This window comes from Bos grunniens, chromosome 22 (assembly GCF_055505025.1).
Source record: "Bos grunniens cultivar Pamir isolate PY7600 chromosome 22, Bosgru_T2T1.0, whole genome shotgun sequence".
Taxonomy (NCBI): domain Eukaryota; kingdom Metazoa; phylum Chordata; class Mammalia; order Artiodactyla; family Bovidae; genus Bos; species Bos grunniens.
In genome coordinates, this window is record NC_141186.1 from 31,714,744 (window position 1) to 31,736,216 (window position 21,473).

The 21,473-nt window shown below is 38.0% G+C and overlaps 2 protein-coding genes across 38 annotated transcripts in view; one reads left to right on the top strand and one right to left on the bottom strand.

Annotated features, from left to right (window-relative positions):
• LOC147348250 (uncharacterized) overlaps positions 1–21,473 on the bottom strand; it is an 888,338-nt gene that overhangs the window by 700,981 nt on the left and 165,884 nt on the right. For all 36 annotated transcript variants that reach the window (XR_015151291.1, XR_015151289.1, XR_015151290.1 and 33 more), the window contains one exon: positions 19,271–19,425. Coding sequence is in view for 1 of the 36 variants with exons in the window: in XM_086366821.1 (XP_086222947.1) it covers positions 19,415–19,425 (11 nt within the window). In the remaining 35 variants the exon portion in view is untranslated. The remainder of the gene's footprint in view (positions 1–19,270; positions 19,426–21,473) is intronic.
• Positions 1–21,473, top strand: part of MDFIC2 (MyoD family inhibitor domain containing 2) — a 116,383-nt gene that overhangs the window by 66,569 nt on the left and 28,341 nt on the right. For both annotated transcript variants that reach the window (XM_086366791.1, XM_086366792.1), the window contains exon 3: positions 2,591–2,629. In XM_086366791.1, coding sequence (XP_086222917.1) covers positions 2,591–2,629 — 39 coding nt within the window. The remainder of the gene's footprint in view (positions 1–2,590; positions 2,630–21,473) is intronic.

Consider the following 21,473-nt stretch of genomic DNA (forward strand, 5'->3'; position numbering starts at 1 on the left):
AAACAGATTGGTATGATAGTCAGCAATAGAAAGAGAAACAAATTAAGTACTTATAATTAAAGCTTGAGGAATGAAAGCATTCACACTTTCTCAGAGCTATTATTTCAGACAGTCTGGTGTCAGAATTAAAAGCCAACCAGTGCATCTGTTTATATTGCCAAGGATTTTCACAGTAAGAAGGGCTAGGAAACACATATTTTTTAATTAGGGTCCAAATCCCAAAGAACACCAAAAAAATAGTATGTCAAAAATAAATGTTCTTGTGATTTGTATTGTCCAATGTCCAAACAAAGACAAAAAATTATGTTTCTTACTTCTCCTTCACAAACACAAGTGAAAGAAAAAAAAAAGTAATTCTGTTGCTTTGGCCACAGACTCCTTTTTTTTGTTGTTATTCTGCTTGCTTCTGGCTTAGCTACTGCTTTTCTTTCCCAGGATGAAATAATATAGGAAAAGCTGATTAAGGAAGGTTTCATTCACAGGAAGGTTCACCAAGATGGCTCAGTTACCAAGCCTTAAAAGCTGAATTACAGTGACATCCTAAAATGACCATTTTACACTTTAAAGTACATCTCCTATCTGAAAACTGTGAGTTAACTCTTTGCTTATCTTGAGCTCTGAATTAAAGGAAAGTCTTCTTTAAAATACACACTGATGGACTGAGCACCATAGTACTCAAATCTTCCATCAGCTTAGTTTTACTTCTCACCAGCAAAATTTCAGGTTATTTCCTGCAATTTCAAAGATCACTCTTTGGTCAGTAGAAAAAAATATGTTAAAAAGTAGTATTCTAGATACAAAAGTGAACAGACTTCTTTCCCTCATCTATTTATTCAACAGATATTAACTGATCATCTATTATTTGTCATATGCTGGGTTCGTTGTTGGGAAAGACATCAGTGCATATAGCATATAATCACAACACAGGGTGTTACGATCTCTAATAGGAGAAGTATAGAGTTCTGAGAAGTGTGTACCCGCAGAAGTAGACTAGGATAGATTTGAAAGGTGATCGGCCCTCATATCTTTTATTTGACAGAGGAGGAAGCCTAAGATCTAGAAAGACTGAACTTCGTAACCACAGAGCTTTCCAGTGAAAAAAATATGTATCACGGAACTAGAATTAACATCTCCAAATTCAAATCTCAAATTCCCTATAGAGCAATACACTTCTCTCTAGAACATAATTTCCCCCCAAACAATAATGCCAAACCATGAATGTCAAAGCAGTTGACTAAAAGTTAGAAATGTGCTTTGAGACCTAAGAGTCAACATTCTTCCTAACTGTATAACATTCCAGATGGCGGAGAGGGAGGGCTCAGAGGTCAGACCCAATTGGATCCTAATCTTAAATCGACCACATCTAACCAGCCAACGACCTTCAGCAAAGCACCTAATCTGAAAATCACCTTGATTTTTTAAAAATCTTCTAAGTCAGGATCAGAGTATTTACATGAGAGGGGTAAATGTCATGAAAGAGTTGAATTGAATAGAAACTCAATACACATACATTTTTGTCCCCTCTTCTCACTCAAGTAAATTGAATAAAACTGATGAAAGACCAGGTCACCAAAAACCACATCTCAGTTTATTTCTTACCAGACATTTCAGCACAAAATCCAGCCTCCAATTTCTACTCTGTGAATGTTTTAGGAGTTAGAAAGAAGAGACTAAACAAGTAAATTTACAGAATTTCATCAGCACACATCCTGTAAAAAAGAGATGGGAAGGAAACAGAATCAGATAAATATTTAAAGTTATTTAAACCTCCTACATAATGTTGCGAGCCTCTTTCCATTATGGAAACCCAAGTAGCATAGGTAAAGGGAACTTAACTACTACTACTACTAAGTCACTTCAGTCGTGTCCGACTCTGTGCAACCCCATAGACAGCAGCCCACCAGGCTCCCCTGTCCCTGGGATTCTCCAGACAAGAACACTGGAGTGGGTTGCCATTTACTTCTCCAGTGCGTGAAAATGAAAAGTAAAAGTGAAGTCGCTCAGTCGTGTCTGACCCTCAGCGACCCCATGGACTGCAGCCTTCCAGCCTCCTCCGTCCATGGGATTTTCCAGGCAAGAGTACTGGAGTGGGGTGCCATTGCCTTCTCCAAAAGGGAACTTATAGATTCTCATATCTAGGATCTCCAAAAGTAGATGAGTTTCAGGAGTAAGAGAATCCAGGCACTCAAATGACAAAGTCAATGCCCTTCTTTGATGGTTATTTGGCTCCTTGTTTTAGTTTTATTCTCAGATTTTTATACAAGGCAAGAAAGATAACTTTTATCAGTTATCTTCAACCTCACAAAAGAGGAGAGAACTCTCACTTTCAGGGAACAACCTGACTGGTACTACCTGATTCTTAGAGCCATCCCATAAAACACCACCATGGCTGGGTTTTACAGGATGTGGGTTACCATGTCTCTGCACGGAAGAGGTATGGACAAGACCATTCCACTCAAACTATGTGGAACAGGTCTTCTTTTGGAAAGTGGGGTTCTCTTCCCTGAAAAAAAAAAGGTAAATGGATCCTGGAAAGACAAAAAAATTGGATATTCATGCAAATAATTATTTTTAATTTCCTTTCTTTTAGGATTATCCAGTTCAATTCAAAGTCCTCTGGAAGACCCTGGTAGGTTCATTTGATTTCTTTGCAATAGCTTCCTGTACTAGATAACGGGCACTTTGGGGTAATGTGTTAAGGGAAGGACTCCATCTTTGTCAGTGCCCACAGTATAGTGGCCACAGCACTGGCATAACAGCATCACACATCTGCATTATTCAAAGTACACCACAATCATATTTTTTCCCTTGAAGGTGCTTATAAGCCTATCTCTACATACATGTTATATAACAAAAGTTGAAAAATCATGTTCTCATTTATACATTACACTGATTCAGAGTCTTCCTATTTAAGACCCTGTGTTTAGCTTTAAGGGATGAAAAAAAGCTCAGTCTCTGTCCTTGAAGGATTGAGCAACTTCTCTAAGAAATCACTTTAAGCTAGAATTAGCCAAGAAGACCCCATGTATAACTAACATTTGAGCTGGGTTTGGGGGGATAAGTAGAAGTTTCACTGTTAGGCATGTACAAAGAAGCCAAGACAGAAAATGTGAAATGTGATTTCTCATTTAGTTAAAAGATGACACAGATAAATGGGGAATAAATAGCAAGGGGGCTTTTAAACATTTAGCAATGAAAGTCTGCCTAATATGTCATGGTGCTCCTGTAGGAGGCTATACTGGGCCACAGTCCTCTAGGAAGAGGTTGGGCTAAATGAACAAGACGTTAACAAATGCAGTATGGCCCATTTACATTAAGTAAGCATCAGACATGTATATGTTCATCAATTTAGATGAAAAATCTAGAAAAGAGTTGTCCCTAACTGAAAATAGGAACCACCTCCATAAAGAGTAGTAAGAATGAAGCAAGCAGCAGGGGTGAAGTGAGAATTTTGCTTTTCTTTTACACTTCCATATTGCTTGAGCTCTTTTTTTTTTCACAATAAAATTGTAACTATGTGTTGCTCGCTTAAAGTATAAATATTGTTTATATAAAAGGGAGTTTTGATTAAAATAAGGGTCAAAAAAAAACCTGGCAGGATAAGAAGTGTGGACTTGTAAGAATTACAGTTCTTGTTAGTTTTGGTTGTCATTAGGGCAGGTAGCTAAAAACCTGAGCTATACATTATGAAGAATAACATTTGGTAGATGGGAATATCATTAAGCCAATCAACAGATAGGCAGGTAGACCTCTTTGGAGGTCATTACATAGATAAACACATATATTTTGTAAATGTATATATAAATTAAACAAATATATATACTTTATACTTGAAATATACACATATTTATATACTTGAAATATATACATATTTATATACTTTGAATATATATATTATATATATATATATATATTTGGGGGGTGTGTATAGTGTGCAGTATGCAGGACCTTACTTTCTCGGCCAGGGATTGAACTCATGTTCCTTGCATTGAAAGTGTGAAGTCTTAACTACCAAACCACCAGTGAAATCCCACAAATATATTTTATATAGCAGGCTCTTCCAAATATATATAATGAATATATTAAAATGAATAATAAGGGTTAGGGAGAGAGAAGACAGACTAGTTCTTTTCTGAATATAGTGATTTTAAGATATGCAAGAAATGCCTTTTGGGATGCTTGCTTGGGAAATGTCTTAAAGACAACATATCTGGATATGGAGGGCACAACAAGCAGAGTCTGGTTTCATTTAGATGTGGTGGTTATCTACATGAAGAAGAGAGGTGGAGTAATAAGTGATATCAAAGGTCATCAGGAAATAAATGAGGTCAGCAAGGAAAAGAGTGAATAGAGCCTAAGGCAAGGCTTTGAGAAAGATCATCCATTAAGAGAAACAATGGACTGGCTCTTCATTCACCTTTTTTTTTCAAGGATCCTGAGCCTAACACTGTAAGTTTCAAGTATAGAACACAATGGTGGGAAAAAATGGCCTAGTGACTGCCCACAGGCAGCTTCTATCCACTGCAATGCAAACATCCACTAACATTAACTGAGCACTTAATGACTTCGCAATGGCACTGAAGTATCATATCAATCTTTAGAGCAGTGTTGTCTTATCTCCATTCTATGGATGAAGAAATGAGGCTTGGTGAGGTGGTCAATTTGTTCTAAGTCATGCAACTATGAAGTGGCAGGGACTTGATTTGATGACCAAGTCTGTCTGCTTCCACAACCCATACACCTGTGTAACACTGTGAAGTGGCCAGCCAAGGGGTCGTAGAAGAAATATCAGAATGGGGTGGGGGACAACAACAGCATTCTCTGCTAAAAAAGACAGGGTCAGAATCATGGGCCTGACTACCCATGTTATCAAGGAGGGGGGAAACTGATGAGAGATCATTAATTTGATTATTATAAAGTCATGTATTCATTTATTTTTTCACTCAACCAATATGCATTAAGCAGCTAGCATGTATTACCACAAGGGCTTTGGAAGATCAGTTTTACTTGGTAGGCACAGAAGCCAATTGTGAAGGATCAAGGAATGAGTAGATAGTAAAATCGCTTGTGCTAAGGACCCCTCTGAGTAATTGGGCGATGGGAAAATTAGCTTAAGAAGGCTTTTCAGGCTATAGCGCACCTAAGTCAGCCTGCGGAGGCAGGACAGAGTCAGTAGAGAGACTGAAAATACAGGGAAAGGGGATCATGGTGAATAAAGACGCATCCTGTGGACAGCGGAAGATAACGAGATGCAAACTCCTGATCCAAAGGTCATGTTGAAAAGGAGAAGGACCCATTTTCCTCTCGTAGGGGAAAAAAGGAAATATAAAGGATAAATGTTGCTGCAAAATGCAATAGTAGGTCACTGTACCAATAAGATTTATTTGCATATGTTTGGACAGCAGTTCTCAACCCTGGCTACATACTAGAATCATCTTGGCAGTTGTTACAAATTGTGATACTTTAGACTGAACTCCAGACCAATTAAATCAGAAAAAAATGTGAGGTTTCTTCAGGCTGAGGATATCCAAGGCTGTACAGAGGACTTGGCAAGGTGTGACTAGGTGGGGAGAGGGGGGAGGCATTACTTGAGCAAAATCTGAAAAGCTAGGAACCAATAAAGAAATTAATTTGCCAAAATAAAGTAAGGAAGAACTGGTGGGTGGGGGCTGCAAAACAGAAACTCTGCTATGTGTGTAGATCACAAAGGATCCCTATAAATTTTCAAATTACTGCAAAGCAGACACATGCACATCCCATTACATACAACCGTAACCTGTACTAAGCACAGGTCATATCAGTACTACTCTCTTTTGTATTTCCAATTTCCATCAAAGTCCCTAGCATGCAGTAGATACTCAATAAACATTAGGTAAATGAATGACTTAATAAACAAATGTGTAACTCAGATGGCAGCACAACCCTCTCTTCAAGTGTCTGGAGTCCTTGAGAAAAGCAAAGTTGTCTCATATTCAATCCCAACTCACTCACTGCAAATACCTTCCGTGTTTCAGATCTACATGGGGTCTAATAGATTTTTACTAAAGTTTAAAGTAAGAAAACAAAGGGGAGAAGGGCTTTATCAGCAAAACTTACAAACAATTTAAAATTTGCTATTTGTTGTTCAGTCGCTCACTTGTGTCTGACTCTTTGCAACCCCATGGACTGCAGCACACCAGGCTTCCCTGTCCTTCACCATCTCCTGGAGCTTGTTCAAACTCATGTCCATAGAGTAAATGATGCTATCCAACCATCTCATCTGTTGTCCCCTTCTCCTCCTGCCTTCAATCTTTCCCAGCATCAGGGTCTTTTCTAATGAGTTGGCTCTTCGTATCAGGTGGCAAAAGTACTGCAGCTTCAGCTTGCTGAAAATCAGTCCCTCCAATGAGTGGTCAGGACTGATTTCCTTTAGGATTGACTGGCTTGATCTCCTTGCAGTCCAAGAGCCTCTCAAGAGTTTTCTCCAACACCACAGTTCAAAAGCATCAATTCTTCAGAATTCAGCCTTCTTTATGGTCCAACTCTCACATCTATACATGACTACTGGAAAAACCTTAGCTTTGACTATACAAACAGCCATATTGTTAACTATATCCCTTGGCCATTCTCACTGGCCACTGTTCCATGGTGAGTCCTTACCTCCTGCCACCTTGCTGTACTTTTATTTCCTTCAAGCTTTACCAGTACCATCCAAATCACAAATTTCACCTGTTCTTATTTAGCACAGTTTAACTATGACTATCTCCTACACCATGGCTTTGAGGGGAACTCACTTTGAGTATCCAAACTTTCCTATAAATTTTTTTTTTCACCAAACCAAATGGTAAATATTAACCCTATCCTTTTTAGGGCCCCAAAGTTTTATGGCCAATTATGATTTTAAATGGCCATTTCCTCCTTCTTTTCATATAAGAGAATGAATCATCTGGAGAAGACAAATGGAAAACGTCCAACCCAATAATGAATGAGACCCAATGAGAGAATAAACGTTTGTTATTGGAAGTCCATAAAATATGTATATAATTACTGTTGAGAATAATCCTTACCGTCCTTACTGGCGAGTCTCAAAATCAATGTCTTTGTCTGTGAATGTCATCACTGTACCCAGTCACATGAGCAGCGCTGTGAATACAGTGGGCACTCAACACACCAATCATGAGGATAAAGGGTGAAGATGAGATACTCTCTGAGATTTTATACCTTATAATAATAGTGGTAATAATAGCTACTTTCTATGTCCAAAGCCGTTTAAAAGCATTAACATTTCACATGGCCGCATATCCTCAGAAAGCAGATCAATATTTATTCTTCCAAGTGTGTTGAGTACACAATCGGGGCACCTCGAGGTGAAAGCGTCACCCTGCCAGTGTCAGCCTCAGAACTTGGAAATCACATCCCCAGTTCATTATGTCAGAATAATAAAGTGACCCTGGCCGGTTGAATGTATTCATTAATGGCTGAGGAAGGAGAGGGGCAGCAGGAGCAGACAATGAAGCTTGGGGAACTCAGTGCTAACTAGCCGGCAAGGAAACTCTATTATTTAGTATTGCATCAGTTCCAGAAGAGAAACGTATGCATACACACATACATCAGAGCAGGCCTGTTTAGTCCTTTTCAAGGAGAATTTTTTTTTAAATTTAATTTAATTTAACTTTACAATATTGTATTGGTTTTGCCATATATCAAAATGAATCTGCCACAGGTATACATGTGTTCCCCATCCTGAACCCTCCTCCCTCCTCCCTCCCCATACCATCCCTCTGGGTCGTCCCAGTGCACCAGCCCCAAGCATCCAGTATCGTGCATCGAACCTGGACTGGCGACTCGTTTCATATATGATATTATACATATTTCAATGCCATTCTCCCAAATTATCCCACCCTCTCCCTCTCCCACAGAGTCCAAAAGACTGTTCTATACATCAATGTCTCTTTTGCTGTCTCGTATACAGGGTTATTGTTACCATCTTTCTAATTCCATATATATGCGTTAGTATACTGTATTGGTGTTTTTCTTTCTGGCTTACTTCACTCTGTATACTAGGCTCCAGTTTCATCCACCTCATTATTTTTTTAACTCCTAGTCCAAGTAATTTTACTATCAATGATTGGATGGGGTGAGGGATAGTAGGAAGAACTTTCTTCTGAGGTCTCTCTCTCTCTCTGTCTCTGTGCCCTTACTGTGTGTTTTGCTGATTAAGCAAATCAACCTTAAATAGTAACTAACTAGAAAAGAACTCTACAAGGTTTCCTTAAGCAGCATCAAAATGACCATGGCCCATTCTCAGAGCCTATTAAGAGTCAACCAGCACGACTAACAAGTCACTCAGCCCAGACTTTCAGAATTTGGCTCTTTTGTTCTGTCAGTTTGAAGAGTGCCCTGCGAGTGATGCAATTTAGAAGGGAGCTCTTTCAGAGCTTTCACTCAGGAAGGCGCTGGGAGCTCTGAGGGTAGAGCTTAGCTCAGGAAAAGGGAAAGAATGCAAGTCTGCATTGACAGCTTGATCCCAGAGAGAGGTGGCAGGGCTGCTTGTCTGGCGGGTCCTCTGGGTGTGGATGAGGCAGGGGCAGGGAGGAGCCTTCATCTTAAGTGAATGTGTGACTCCAATATTAAAAGAACAATTACCTTCCTGCACACCGCTTGCTGTTTGCTACTGCTGTTTCCTTCAATAAAACCTCTTTTCACTTGCCAATGGGGGCCTGTCAGGCAATAATATTTTTCAGGCATGATACACATACTAAAATGCCCTTGTGAGTTTTTAATACATTTACAGTTAATAACAATACGGCTGCTTTGTCAGGAAAGGTAAAAAAAAAAGGATTTGTTAAAATTGCAGAGCAATAGCGAGACAGGATGGACCAGTGTTGGTGTGCTTCATGCTGCTGGTCCCTCCTAAGGGTCAAGCCAGCCGCCTGCAAGCAGGGAAAAGGAGCAAAGTGTGACCGGGATGTGGCCTTTTTATTCAAATTGAAGTTCACCTTTTTAATAAAGACCTTTGTGTGTTCAGATCCTCTTCTCCCACATGGGAGGAGGATGATAACACAAGTTAGGTGAGATGTGTGCACAGCATCCTTATATTTGAACATATATTCGGCTCATGGATTTATCATGGAGCACTATCTTTATAACTCAAGCAGGATGAAGGGATGGGATGAATTGTTCCCAAGGAGAAACCTCTACTTAAAAGAGATTTCCAGCAAAAGACTAGAATCCTTGACTCATAAATTACAGTTTGCTGTGATCACAGCTCAAGTTTGTTTCATCAAATGAAACTAGACATTCAGCTCAGTTCAGTCACTCAGTCATGTCCGACTCTTTGCGACCCCATGAATCGCAGCACACCAGGCCTCCCTGTCCATCACCAACTCCCGAAGTTTGCTCAAACTCACATCCATCGGGTCGGTGATGCCATCCAGCCATCTCATCCTCTGTCGTCCCCTTCTCCTCCTGTCCCCAGTCCCTCCCAGCATCAGAGTCTTTTCCAATGAGTCAACTCTTCGCATGAGGTGGCCAAAGTACTGGAGTTTCAGCTTTAGCATCATTCCTTCATTAAGGTATAATAAATAATATAAATAGATAACATCTATCAGTCAATTTCAAGATAGATTTCTATTGTTATTTTCAAACATCCATTTGGCTAGAGTTTTTAAAAAATGTGTGTGTGTATACATGGACTCATATGTATGAGTCATCAATTATGTGCATAATGCTAACAAGCTTGTACAGACTTTGAAAATCAAAAAATAGTTCTAGTGGTCAAAAATAAACGTTTTGGTACTACCACACAAATAAATACATATTTTCATGAAGGGACATACTGGGGAAAAGAATTTCTCTTAAGGGTGAAATGGAGCTTCTACATAATCCTGCAGAATAAAGGCACTTGTCCTGACTGTTGTTAAAATAATTCATGGTATTGGTTGTTCAACATGTATTACAGGATCTACCAATGGGAGACCATATACAGTTAAGTGGATAGCTACCACGTGTGACAGCATGGATGCAAATCCTGGCCACACTACTGTTAATTCTATGACCTTAAGTAAAATGTCTCCAACTCTCTGAGCCTCAATTTCTTAACCATTATAGTGCAATGACTTCTGTTGCTGCTGCTGCTGCTAAGTCGCTTCAGTCGTGTCCGACTCTGTGCCACCCCATAGACGGCAGCCCACCAGGCTCCCCCATCCCTGGGATTCTCCAGGCAAGAACACTGGAGTGGATTGCCGTTTCATTCTCCAATGCATGAAAGTGAAGTTGCTCAGTCATGTCCGACTCTTCGAGATGACTTCTACTGTTATACAATTATATAATACTACAATTATAGTATCTACTAAGTACATTTCATATAGGGGAAAATCAGAAAATAAATATATTGTATTTTGTACCAATCCTGGCACTCAATAAATAGTATTTTGATCATAATTACTCAATAATAATTACTTAAACATAGTTATTGATTAACTTACGTATGAGTTGTATTCCAAATTAACATATTATTAACCAGATTGATAAACAGTACCTGCTGTAAAGTGCTCTTGCTTGGAAAATCCCATGGACGGAGGAGCCTGGTGGGCTGCAGACCATGGGGTCACTAAGAGTTGGACACAACTGAGTGACTTCACTTTCACTTTTCACTTTCATGCATTGGAGAAGGAAATGGCAACCCACTCCAGTGTTCTTGCCTGGAGAATCCCAGGGATGGGGGAGCCTGGTGGGCTGCCGTCTATGAGGTCGCACAGAGTTGGACATGACTGAAGCGACTTAGCAGCAGCAGCAGCTGTAAATAATCCCCAAGTTTCTAGGGCCTAATTTAATAAATGATCTCTCTTGGCCACCCAAAGTTCCATGCAGATAAATATCTGAGTTGCCTTCCACCACATGGTGACTCAGGGATCCAAGTTTTTTTCATCCTGTGGCTCTGCCATCCCTATGCGGACCCTCAGAGTTTTCTACTGCATTCTCTGCTTAAATCTGTCCAAGAAGTAAAAAAACAAACTGTGAAGAATCACAGGGCATATTTTAGGGGACAAACTAGAAGTGAGGCACTTCATTTCTGCCCACATCCCTTTTGCACAGAACCATGTACCTAATGCAAGGAGGCCAGAAAATGTACTCTGTGTGTCCAAAAAGAAGTAGATTGGGCTCAGCGGACATCCAGTCAGTCTCTGTCAACAACATAAATCTGTATAAGCTAAAATCAGTATAATTGAGAGTGTTTTCTTTAGCCATATTTGAAGCACTGGGGATACCAATTTATGCAATAAGGAGCTTTCAGAATATACAATGTCCCTATTACATGCACTGGTGATGTTGACCGCTAAATTGTTTTATACACTCACCCACTTTCCTTGGCTGTCTCTGAATTTTTTTTTCTATCTGCTTCTACCCTCCTTACTCATCTTTGCTGGTTCTCCTTTTAACATGTGTACCAGAATGCTTGCAATTGAACTTTTTTTTCATAGAAAGTTTTACACTTTTTTCTTTTTTAACAAAAGAAAATGGGCATTCTTCCTATGCTTCCTCAGATTCAACTCTTGACATCTTCTCTGGGAAGACCTCCTCCGTGATGGAGACAGAGCTGGGTACCACTCACCAGTATCCCTATAACCTAGGTCAGAGCATTTGTTACATGGAATTACCAGGGTCTCCTGAGTGGAGTCTGCTCTTTGACTGGAAGAAATTTGAAAACTGACTTACGTCTTTTATCTGAGTTTCTCCTCATAGAGTATAGTATTATAGCTGTCACAGAGCAGACACTCAACCCCATTTAAAAGAAGGAATTAAGGAACTTCGAGGTATAATTCAGCCTATACATCTCAGTCAATAAAGAAAACCAAAATACAAATAAAACTTCAATCCTATCAAAAGAAGTCATGTAAAAAAATTAATGAGAGGAATAGACATTTACCTCTATAAAAGTATACAAAACATTTTTTTCAATTTTCAACATTTAACACCATATTTTTTAAAAAGTAAGCAATTTGAGTATTGCACCTGGTTCCAGTAAATTGACTTTGGAAATATTTTTCTTTCCTATGTGTATTCATATACTGTAACTTGAAGGCAGAGAAAAGACAACTCCGAACAAGCCTACCAGAGATCCTACACCCAAAACTTTTGTGCTATCTTAAAAAAAAAAAGGCCATCTCTGAATTTCTAGAAGTGAAAGTTTTTTTTTTGAAGCCTAATATCAGTTGTAAAACACGCAATTTCTTCCGAGATATTAAAAAAATGCTAAAGATGAGTGACTTTTCGAATTAAATTCTAATTAGATTTTTATCAAGATTTTTTCATTCATTTACTGTGAAAATAATATAACATTTTCTTTAGTATATTTGCATTATTTTCCATTTGAGATAAGCATTTATCTCTAAAAAAGTAACAAAACTCTTTATAGCAAAACTTCTAAAACTTAAGGGTAGTACAGACAACTGTTAGTACCTTATTCAGTTCCAAATATATAAATACAAAATATTTCACATGAAATCCGAATAATTGTGGTGACCTATTCAAACAGATATCATTACAGTTTCTCCTTTGCATTGCTATAGGAGATCAGCCCTGGGATTTCTTTGGAAGGAATGATGCTAAAGCTGAAACTCCAGTACTTTGGCCACCTCATGCGAAGAGTTGACTCATTGGAAAAGACTCTGATGCTGGGAGGGATTGGGGGCAAGAGGAGAAGGGGACGATGGAGGATGAGATGGCTGAATGGCATCACTGACTCGATGGACGTGAGTCTCAGTGAACTCCAGGAGTTGGTGATGGACAGGGAGGCCTGGCGTGCTGCAATTCATGGGGTCACAAAGAGTCGGACAGGACTGAGCGACTGATCTGATCTGATCTGATTATGAATATTAATTATTATATGTACTATGAATATCATTATCAGCCTGTTTAGTCTACTATATCACAGGCAGGGCACCATAACAATTTAAAGCTCATCTTTTTTGGAAGATTTATACCCAGACTTTCTGAGTATAAATCCCAGCTTCGCCATTCACTCTTTGCAATTACAGTTCATGACTTATATCACCTATCTGTGCCTCAGCTTCCTCATATGTAAAATGTAGATAGCTTAGCCTACAGAGCTGTGGTGAGGACAAAGCTTACTTTCCTTCCAGTTCATCCTCCATATTGGTATTTCTAAGACAAATACATGACCTTGTTTTATTTCTGCTTAAAATATTTGTATATTTTAAAATATTTTAATATTTTAATACAGACTATATCCATGTTTGGGGGTAAGGGGTTGGGAATCTATATTATATGTCTGTGTATGGTGCATTTCTCCAAAGAAAGGGTCCATATGTTTCCTTGGGATCCATTCCCCTTAAATCAATAACCACTACCCAACGGCCTAAGTCTAAAATCCATAGGTAAACAAAAACTCCACCATAGCTCCCCTAATCCTTCTTCTCACTTTTGCTTATTCCTCCCCCATGTTCTTACTATGCTCTGCTAAATACTAGTTTTCACACTTCTGTGTTTTACAAATTTTTTCTTCTTCCTTGAATATCAATGGCCACCTGGCAACTAAATACTAATTTTTTGAGATCCAGTGAAAACGTCATCTCTTTTAGATATCTATCTATGTTACACCAAGCATTATTAAAAATCCCTGAATTTGCATCTGCAGAACTGCAGAATAGCCCCTATCTATTATCCATTTGTCATATGCTACTGAAGTCAGCTGAATGTCTGACACTCCACTGACGGGTAAACTCAGAAGACAGGCACCAGGTCTTATTCACCCTTATGCATCTACCAACAATGAGTGTATTGCTAAGTACTATATAAATAAGCCATAAATGTTTCTCAAATGAATGAGTGAATTCCTGACTATTGTCTTGCTTCAGATTCATCTGTTAGGTAGATATTACATGATATTTTCTGAAGGATCTTTTTTTTAAATCAATGTTGGTTAATCTACATGAATACCATATTTATGAATTCAGGCATAAGATGCTATATTTCACACTCTTTCTAAAGTGTTTTAAATCATGTACATACCATATAAAAAAATAATTTGATAGTTGGTGATGGAACAAAAATTCAATAGCATGATTTTATGTCCTAGGAGGTCAACCCTCTTTCTATTAGTAACATGTTTCTAAATGGGACACCTTGAAGCTATTTCAACAAAACCGCCACCACACATTGATATCTTGAACTGAGCACAGCAGTGCTGCAGTAAAAACCACATACACAGAGAAACAGGGAGAACTGATGCAGAAGCAAATGACATATGTTTAAAAGCCATAACAATGTCTAAAGTACTTTTCCTTTATATTAAGTATATTTTCATTCCTCTGTTTCATCTTCATGGATTCAAAGCACCAAACTTCTTTTGATCCAGAAGAGGAACAGAGTTTTCTTACAAACGTATGAAGAAGCTAGGATTAGGCATGCTTCTGGCATCTTCCCTTTTTCAGAAAACAGGATTTTGAAGCAAGAAGAGCATAAACAGAACACACTGACTCTTGACACACCATTGCATTCTTCAACTAGAATAATAAAAATTTGCAAATGAACAAAAGAGTGGGAGGCAGATATCTGATTTACAATGTTTTTGAGCTAAAGAACACTATAAAAAAAAAAAAGATCCATGTGAATAATAAAGCATTGTTAACCAAGTCGTGACATTTCTATTCTAGTGATGACTTGAACAGCAGAACTGCATGCAGGCGCCTTGTGCCATTTTCCAAGTGGGAGGAAGACATATAATTATAATTCTTATAGTAATGAGAATTCAAGAAAATCTGGGGAAAAGCTTATTCAAAAACATATTGACATATCAGTGTTATAAATTACTTTCTCTTATTAACCTGCCCCCCTCAAAATTCTTTTGTTGGCTAGCTCATCATGGCACAAAAAGGTATTTCAGGAAAAGAGAGACCTACCTCGAAAATCTTTTTATTGCACTGAAAAATACCTACCATATATTTATTCTGTAGCTTGCTCAACACGTGAGATATATGAGAGAAAGATGTTTTCAAAACAGTTTTAACCTCCATTGTCTTGAGCGCACGTATCAACTCTGTCACATCACTTATCGAAAATCCTCACAGAAACCTTGCATTTAGTCAAAACTAATGAATCTGTTTTAACACCCTTTGCGAAAGTCAAAGAGGATATAATATTATGTTTTCACTTAACATACATTTTTCTTCCATTTCCTTTCTTTGTTGGGTGGTTAAGAGGGGGGAAATACTGCAAAAATTACAGTGATGTTATCAACTGCAGTGTTTTAACAGAGAACAGAATTGGAAATGGCATTTTGCTGAGTGAACTTCTAAATGAAGGGGGGGGACCCCACAGACGGATGGATTTTCTCTTGGTGTTTATCTCCACTGAAGTCTCAGAGGGTAGACTCCCAAGTGTTGAAGGAAGCTCTCTAACTGACCCCATTACTGCCTTGGGCACTGGTGAAGGTGAAGAGGCAGTTGTAAAGTCAGCCTCTGAGTGAGCGCTTCGGAAATTATAGGGCTGTGTTAAATGCATCCTCTGCAGGGTGCTTCCCTATCTTCAGAGGACACGCTCATTAAGTGCTGCCAATGAGAAAACTAAGCATTTTTCTCTATAAAAAGTGCCCCTTTTTGTGGAACATCTGGAGCCTATCCAAAGGCCTTCCAGTCTAGGTGGAAGAACATAATAAAGCAAAACACCTCCATCATTGAGGCATCAGCCTGAAGGAGTGAGTCGTTGCTGCATATCCACCAGGGTCACTCACCCACCATCATCACATGCTCCCTAGACCGAGCAAGAAGGCAGGGTGCCGGATCCAAGTAGAATGTGACAGAAGGGACACTGAATCAGTATGCAAAAATGCTCACTTACAAACTTAGAAGAAAACATATATATGCTATTTCTTGCAGTTTACTAATCCCATTTCATCCACACTCAATTATTTTTTCCCTCTGCCTGTTAGTTATATAGATACACACGAAGATTTGGTTTCTACATAAATCTGGTGCTTTCTACAATGTCTCCTATGATAAAGAATAAAGATACTTGGGAGAAATAGATAAAGACTAGAGATATTGCACTCTTGTATTGGTGTATATTCAATATAGAGAGTGTATCAGCTTAGTCAAACAAAAAAGAAAACCACAAGGATGAGGGAAGAATGTATACAAGTCAGATGGAGTAAAAGGTACCACAGAAAGAAGCATCGTAAAAAGTCCAAAACTGGGTCTCAAAAAGTGATAAAAGTAAATTATCACGGAGGGAGAAAAAAATTTCAAAAGAACCCAAAGAGATCTCATGTTCATTTGCTCATTTTTATGTGAATTAAGTTGACTGCATGTTACTATGTTGACCTGGTTCTGTCCTAAGATGCTCTTAAAACTGGGTAGTATGTTGGGAAAAGAAACATTTCAGAGTTAAGTTCTGGTGATGAATCTAGGACAGGGCTCCAGGCTTTAAGCCTCTTTATGACAGTACGAGAATTTAATAGATTTCTCATTTCCTAGGAGAGGAGAATTCTCATCTTTAGTAATTGAGTCACTGCAATTAGTTTCCTTGAAATCTAGAAAAGTAACTTTTTCTCGGAAAGGAAAAGAGAATCATTTCTAATTCTAACTCAAACATCTTCTTAAACATATGTGTGCCCAAAGTATTGGATGAAAGTCTTTATTATCAGTGCTCTGCACTTATCTCAGCTGATTTTAAGGAATCTGTGCAGAGATAGATGGTAACAAGAAAGAAAACTTCAGTTAGAACAAACTGGGTTTGAATCTTTGACAAGCTGCTTCACATCTCTGAATTTCAGTTGCCTTGTGACTCATAATAGGTACACACAAAGTTTGAGAACCACTCTCCTAGATATTATAAAATGAGGTATACACAGGCTCATGCCAACAAGATGTATAAATGAGGCAAAATTACCCTCTGGACTCAACAAGCTGATCACCTGTAAAGATACTCCTCTCAGAGCAACCTTAACAAGAGTAAATATACTTCCTTTAAAACATCAGGACTATCTTCTGATGACTTATGGAGCTCTCTCAGAGAAAGAAAGAAAAAATCCTCTTTCCAGTCTGCCACAGTTATTGAACTGGAATCACTGGGTATATTTATACCTGTTTCAAACAAAGTATGGTTGGCTCATTTCAAGTTTAAATATTCCATTAGCTAAGTGGTAAAGAAACTCATGTAACCCAGGAGGCCCTATGGTTCCACCTTAAGTATTATTCCTTTAGAATTTCTGTTACTGTTTTCAACCCTTTGAGCTCTTGCAAATGTATCTGGCATTCAATTAAAGTGAGATTAATCCAAAGCAGATGCAGCAGTAGTAAAGAATTGCTTTGTTGAAAGCCTACCCATTTAACATACTAAATTGTAAGCACATAGACACAAACAAATCCATAAATATTAATTATTTAAAATTATTTAAAATGCATAGTTTTATATAACTCATTTGACAAAAATACAAATGCCAGTGTACTCTTAACAAAGAGCTAAAATGACTAGTTTTATCTTTATGGCACTATAAAAGTATTTCAGAAGCTGAGAACCTAGAATCTCAAAGAGTCTTCATCTTCAGTGACTAAGAACAAATTTTACCCAAACTTTCAACTCTTCATGGCTGTAACTGTTCTTCTATTTAAGTTCTTAGATTTCCAAAGTAGTGGTTCTTTGTTTTATAAACCTTGGGGAGAAATTTGGACCATATAAGCACCTACAGGAATTTAAAGCATAAAGAGTGGATGTGATTGCGGTTAATATTATTGTTATTTTCTAAGTGAGATAGAGAGCTCATCTGAGAGACACAAAAGATTTCAGCCAGGCTCAGGGGTTCTTTTTCTATGACAACCTAATTGATAGAGGCTCTTGTAGAAAATTAGGAGGTTAATCTACCCAGCCGATGGAATGAGGACTAACACTCATCATCTAATATTGCAATGCCTATAAATATGAAAGACCTCAACAATGATAGCCAGATAGAATCATATGCATCAGAGTCCCAGGGAGTGGGACAAGAGCCAAAGTGCCTTATCTTTCATCATACATTGTCTTTTCTGTCCCTTCATTTGAACCTTGGCCTCATTGGGGATTTCTGACCAGCCATTAGTCATTAAGGGGAATTTCATTGGTACAAAATTCAGGTTACAGATGGCAGAGAAGGGATACCTGTGGGCAATCTGTCTGTTGACATGTTTGCCTCCTATAAATAGACCATAAAGACCCCAACGGCACAACCATGACACATTCATCTTTTTGCTCCTGTATCTTTGTTAAAGGAAAGGACAGCAGGTTTCATGCCTCAGTTCAAAATCTTACTCCAATCTTTTCTAGCTTAGAAACATACCAATGAATAAAGCACAGCGCCCTTCCCCTCTAAACTGCATTTTCCTTGCTAGTTAAACTGTACTTTTAATAACCTCCTCATTGGGTTACTACAGGAATTAAAGGAAAATTCATTTAAAGCCCTTAGCCAAAGCTTCTCACAATGTGGAGCAAATGTTAGTTATCATTATAATCTTTATAATACTTTCATTATTATAGCAGGTGCTAAGTGAATGAATGGATGGATGAATTGGTGAGTGGAAGATGAAACTAACACCTATGGTTTATCCAACATCTGAAATTCTGTAATTGGATAAAGTTTCCAAAGAATTTCATATCTGAAAACTTACCTGAAAATATTTCACCATCCCTGGGTATTATTGTATCTGTTCTAGATGCAATATAATATAGAGGAAAGAGCACACAGCTAGAAGCCATGAGAACCAGAATTTAAACATTGCATTGCTTATCATCAGTTAGCAAACACCTCTCAACATTCTTTCAACCTTTACGCCAAGTGCTATGTGAGCTCAGGAATACCAAGGGATGGACAGCTTTCCTCACAGTGGGAAAGACGCACTCATAATGGAAGGACAGACAGAAAGGACCTATTTCACAAGTCAAGAAAGGCTTCAGAGAAGTTGAAATGTCCGTGAGGATGGGAAATGGAATTTGTTAATCTCCATAGTCCCTGTACCTGACAGGTACAGGAGCAGATAACAGGTAGTTATTAAATAAATAAAGTACCATTCCCTCTGAGTTTGAGGGATGAGGAGAAGTTGAGTAAGGTAGGGAAAGAAAACAGTAACTCGAAGCAGAGAGAACGGTACTTGTAAAGGGCATTCATAAAGCTGGGGGACGTGAATGTCTGTGGGTGTGGAAGGTGCTGTTGGGAGGAAAGGAACTGCAGATCAAAGAGACAGTGGCTCTGAAAACCCTATGAATTGAAAGTGCTGTCTAGGACAGCTGTATTACTTACACTGCTGATCGCTGCCCTGATTTTCTGAGTTCTTCAGCATCCCATATGGTTCTGAGATGGGTTCCTCACCCAAACATTCACTGGCTCCAGGGTCTTCTTCAAAATGCCTGAAATCTCTCTTCCTCCTTTCTTTATGAAAATATTTTAGAGAATCACTGAAAGATAAAGATATAACAATACTTGCCTTCATCACTCTTTCATTAAACAAAGGAAACAGTTATAACACTTTTCAAGGAATAACATTATAAATGCATGCACAAAACATTAGTGCAGACACTAATGTTTCCATTGACTACTTTGGATTCTAATCCACATGATCACATTAGGACATTATAACATTCATTTTAAAGAACCCCGTTCTTAATTGGTCATTTTGAAAGGGAGTATTTTTTTCAATGAAGAAATCTATTTTTCTCAGCTTTTACAAAAGTATTTTGCATTAAAATGCTCATTTAAGAAAACTTGAAAGATTCAGAAAATTTGGAAAACTCATGTTCGTTACAAGCATTTGGAAAATTCAGACACTTTTGTGAGTGGAGGTTTTATCTGAGAATCTTTCTTATGTACAATTTCCAGGTAACTGCCATAATGAAGAATAAAAATTAATAATGCAAAAGTTGCTTTAAATTATACCCAGATACCATCCTATAAGGAGACCAAACACTTCTAAACACTTCCTGGTTTCTGGCTCTGTCACCTCCAATCAGAGTTAGTTTTGAATGACGATATTCGCTTCAATGCTTTCACTAGAATTTAAAACTTGTAACCATTGATCATAACCATTGATCATTTCTCAGGACAACTATCATTCTTTCCTTGCCCCAGCACCTCAAAACTTGGGTTCCTTACTTTGTTCTTGCTTTCTTAGGAAGTGAAAATATAACTTTTCTTTTCCAAAAAAAAAGTTTTGTTAGTTTTATTTAGAGTAGTGTATCTTCTTCTGATGAAGCATTATAAGAACACCTTAGTATACTTTTTCACACAGAAAAGACAAACTGATTGAGGATAAAATGGTCAAGACCTAATCTCACCTGAAATTAAAAAAAAAAAAAGTTGCACCACTGTTTTCTGGCACTTGACTTTGAACAAAGATAATTTGGGGACAACTTAAGAACAATTCTTTCTTATATGATCTAGTTTTGCTTGCCTGGGTGCTTGAAAGAATATTTTTATTTTAAGCTAAAATACTTTGCAGGATTGTTGGTCTCTTTTTAGTAAATTTTAGACAGGTTCGCACTCATAAATTGTTTCTGCTCAAGACATACATATCAAGATTATCTTTAAGCAAAGTCTGTATTTAAACTGTTTTGGTTTCTTCAGGAAACTATAGCTCTTAAGTGAGACTTATGTGCTCTGACCTCTATATGTAGTACCATTTTTTATCAACTTTAATCCTCTGTCCTTTGCTTTTAAACTATGGGAGAGTTGTTCATATTTACTCTCTACATGACTACTGATACTTGCTGTAGGGTCAGTTCTGTGTTTTACTGTTCCTAAGGCAGATTTTAACTCTGTCATAATTTTCACATCTTCAGAATCTCTTAATTCACTGTGTCCCTATGGATGTATCCTGCAGGTTTTCCACCTCTGTTTCCTCCTTAAGATTTTCTTGTCTTTTCTTCACAGAGTTCTTCAGGTAATCTAATGAAAACCTCAAACAATGCTTGAAAATCTTCTGTTTATTGCAACAAATCATATCTGGATTGGTTAGAGTGGCAAAGAACTACAGCTCTCCAATCAGATCAAAAAGCATACCTCTTCAAAGGAGAGGGAACCCCAATTTTCCAGTTAATATAAAATATTCATTTCCAGACCATGACTGGGGGTGCTGATGGGGAGGAACAGACATGGTTCATTTCCCTCTCAGCAGACCTAGCCAAAGTGCCAGACTGATCGGATTCTTCAGTTCAGTTCTAATGAGTTGATACGTTGCATCAATTTTTCCCAGAAAAATCAAACCCATAGTTTATGGGCATAAGAATTTTTCTTTTTCTATCTTGTCTGAGGTGTTTGAGAAGAAAGCTAAGAGAAGTTGTATCAGGGATTGCTATAAAGACAATATTTTAAACTTGAAGCTATGACCACAGTGTCTATTTGGCCTATGGAGATAATTTTTAAAACCTATTATGATTAATACATGGATTAAGTGGAGACTTTTTAAAATAAGACTTCTTTCCTTGAAATGGTCCAAATACTCCATAGA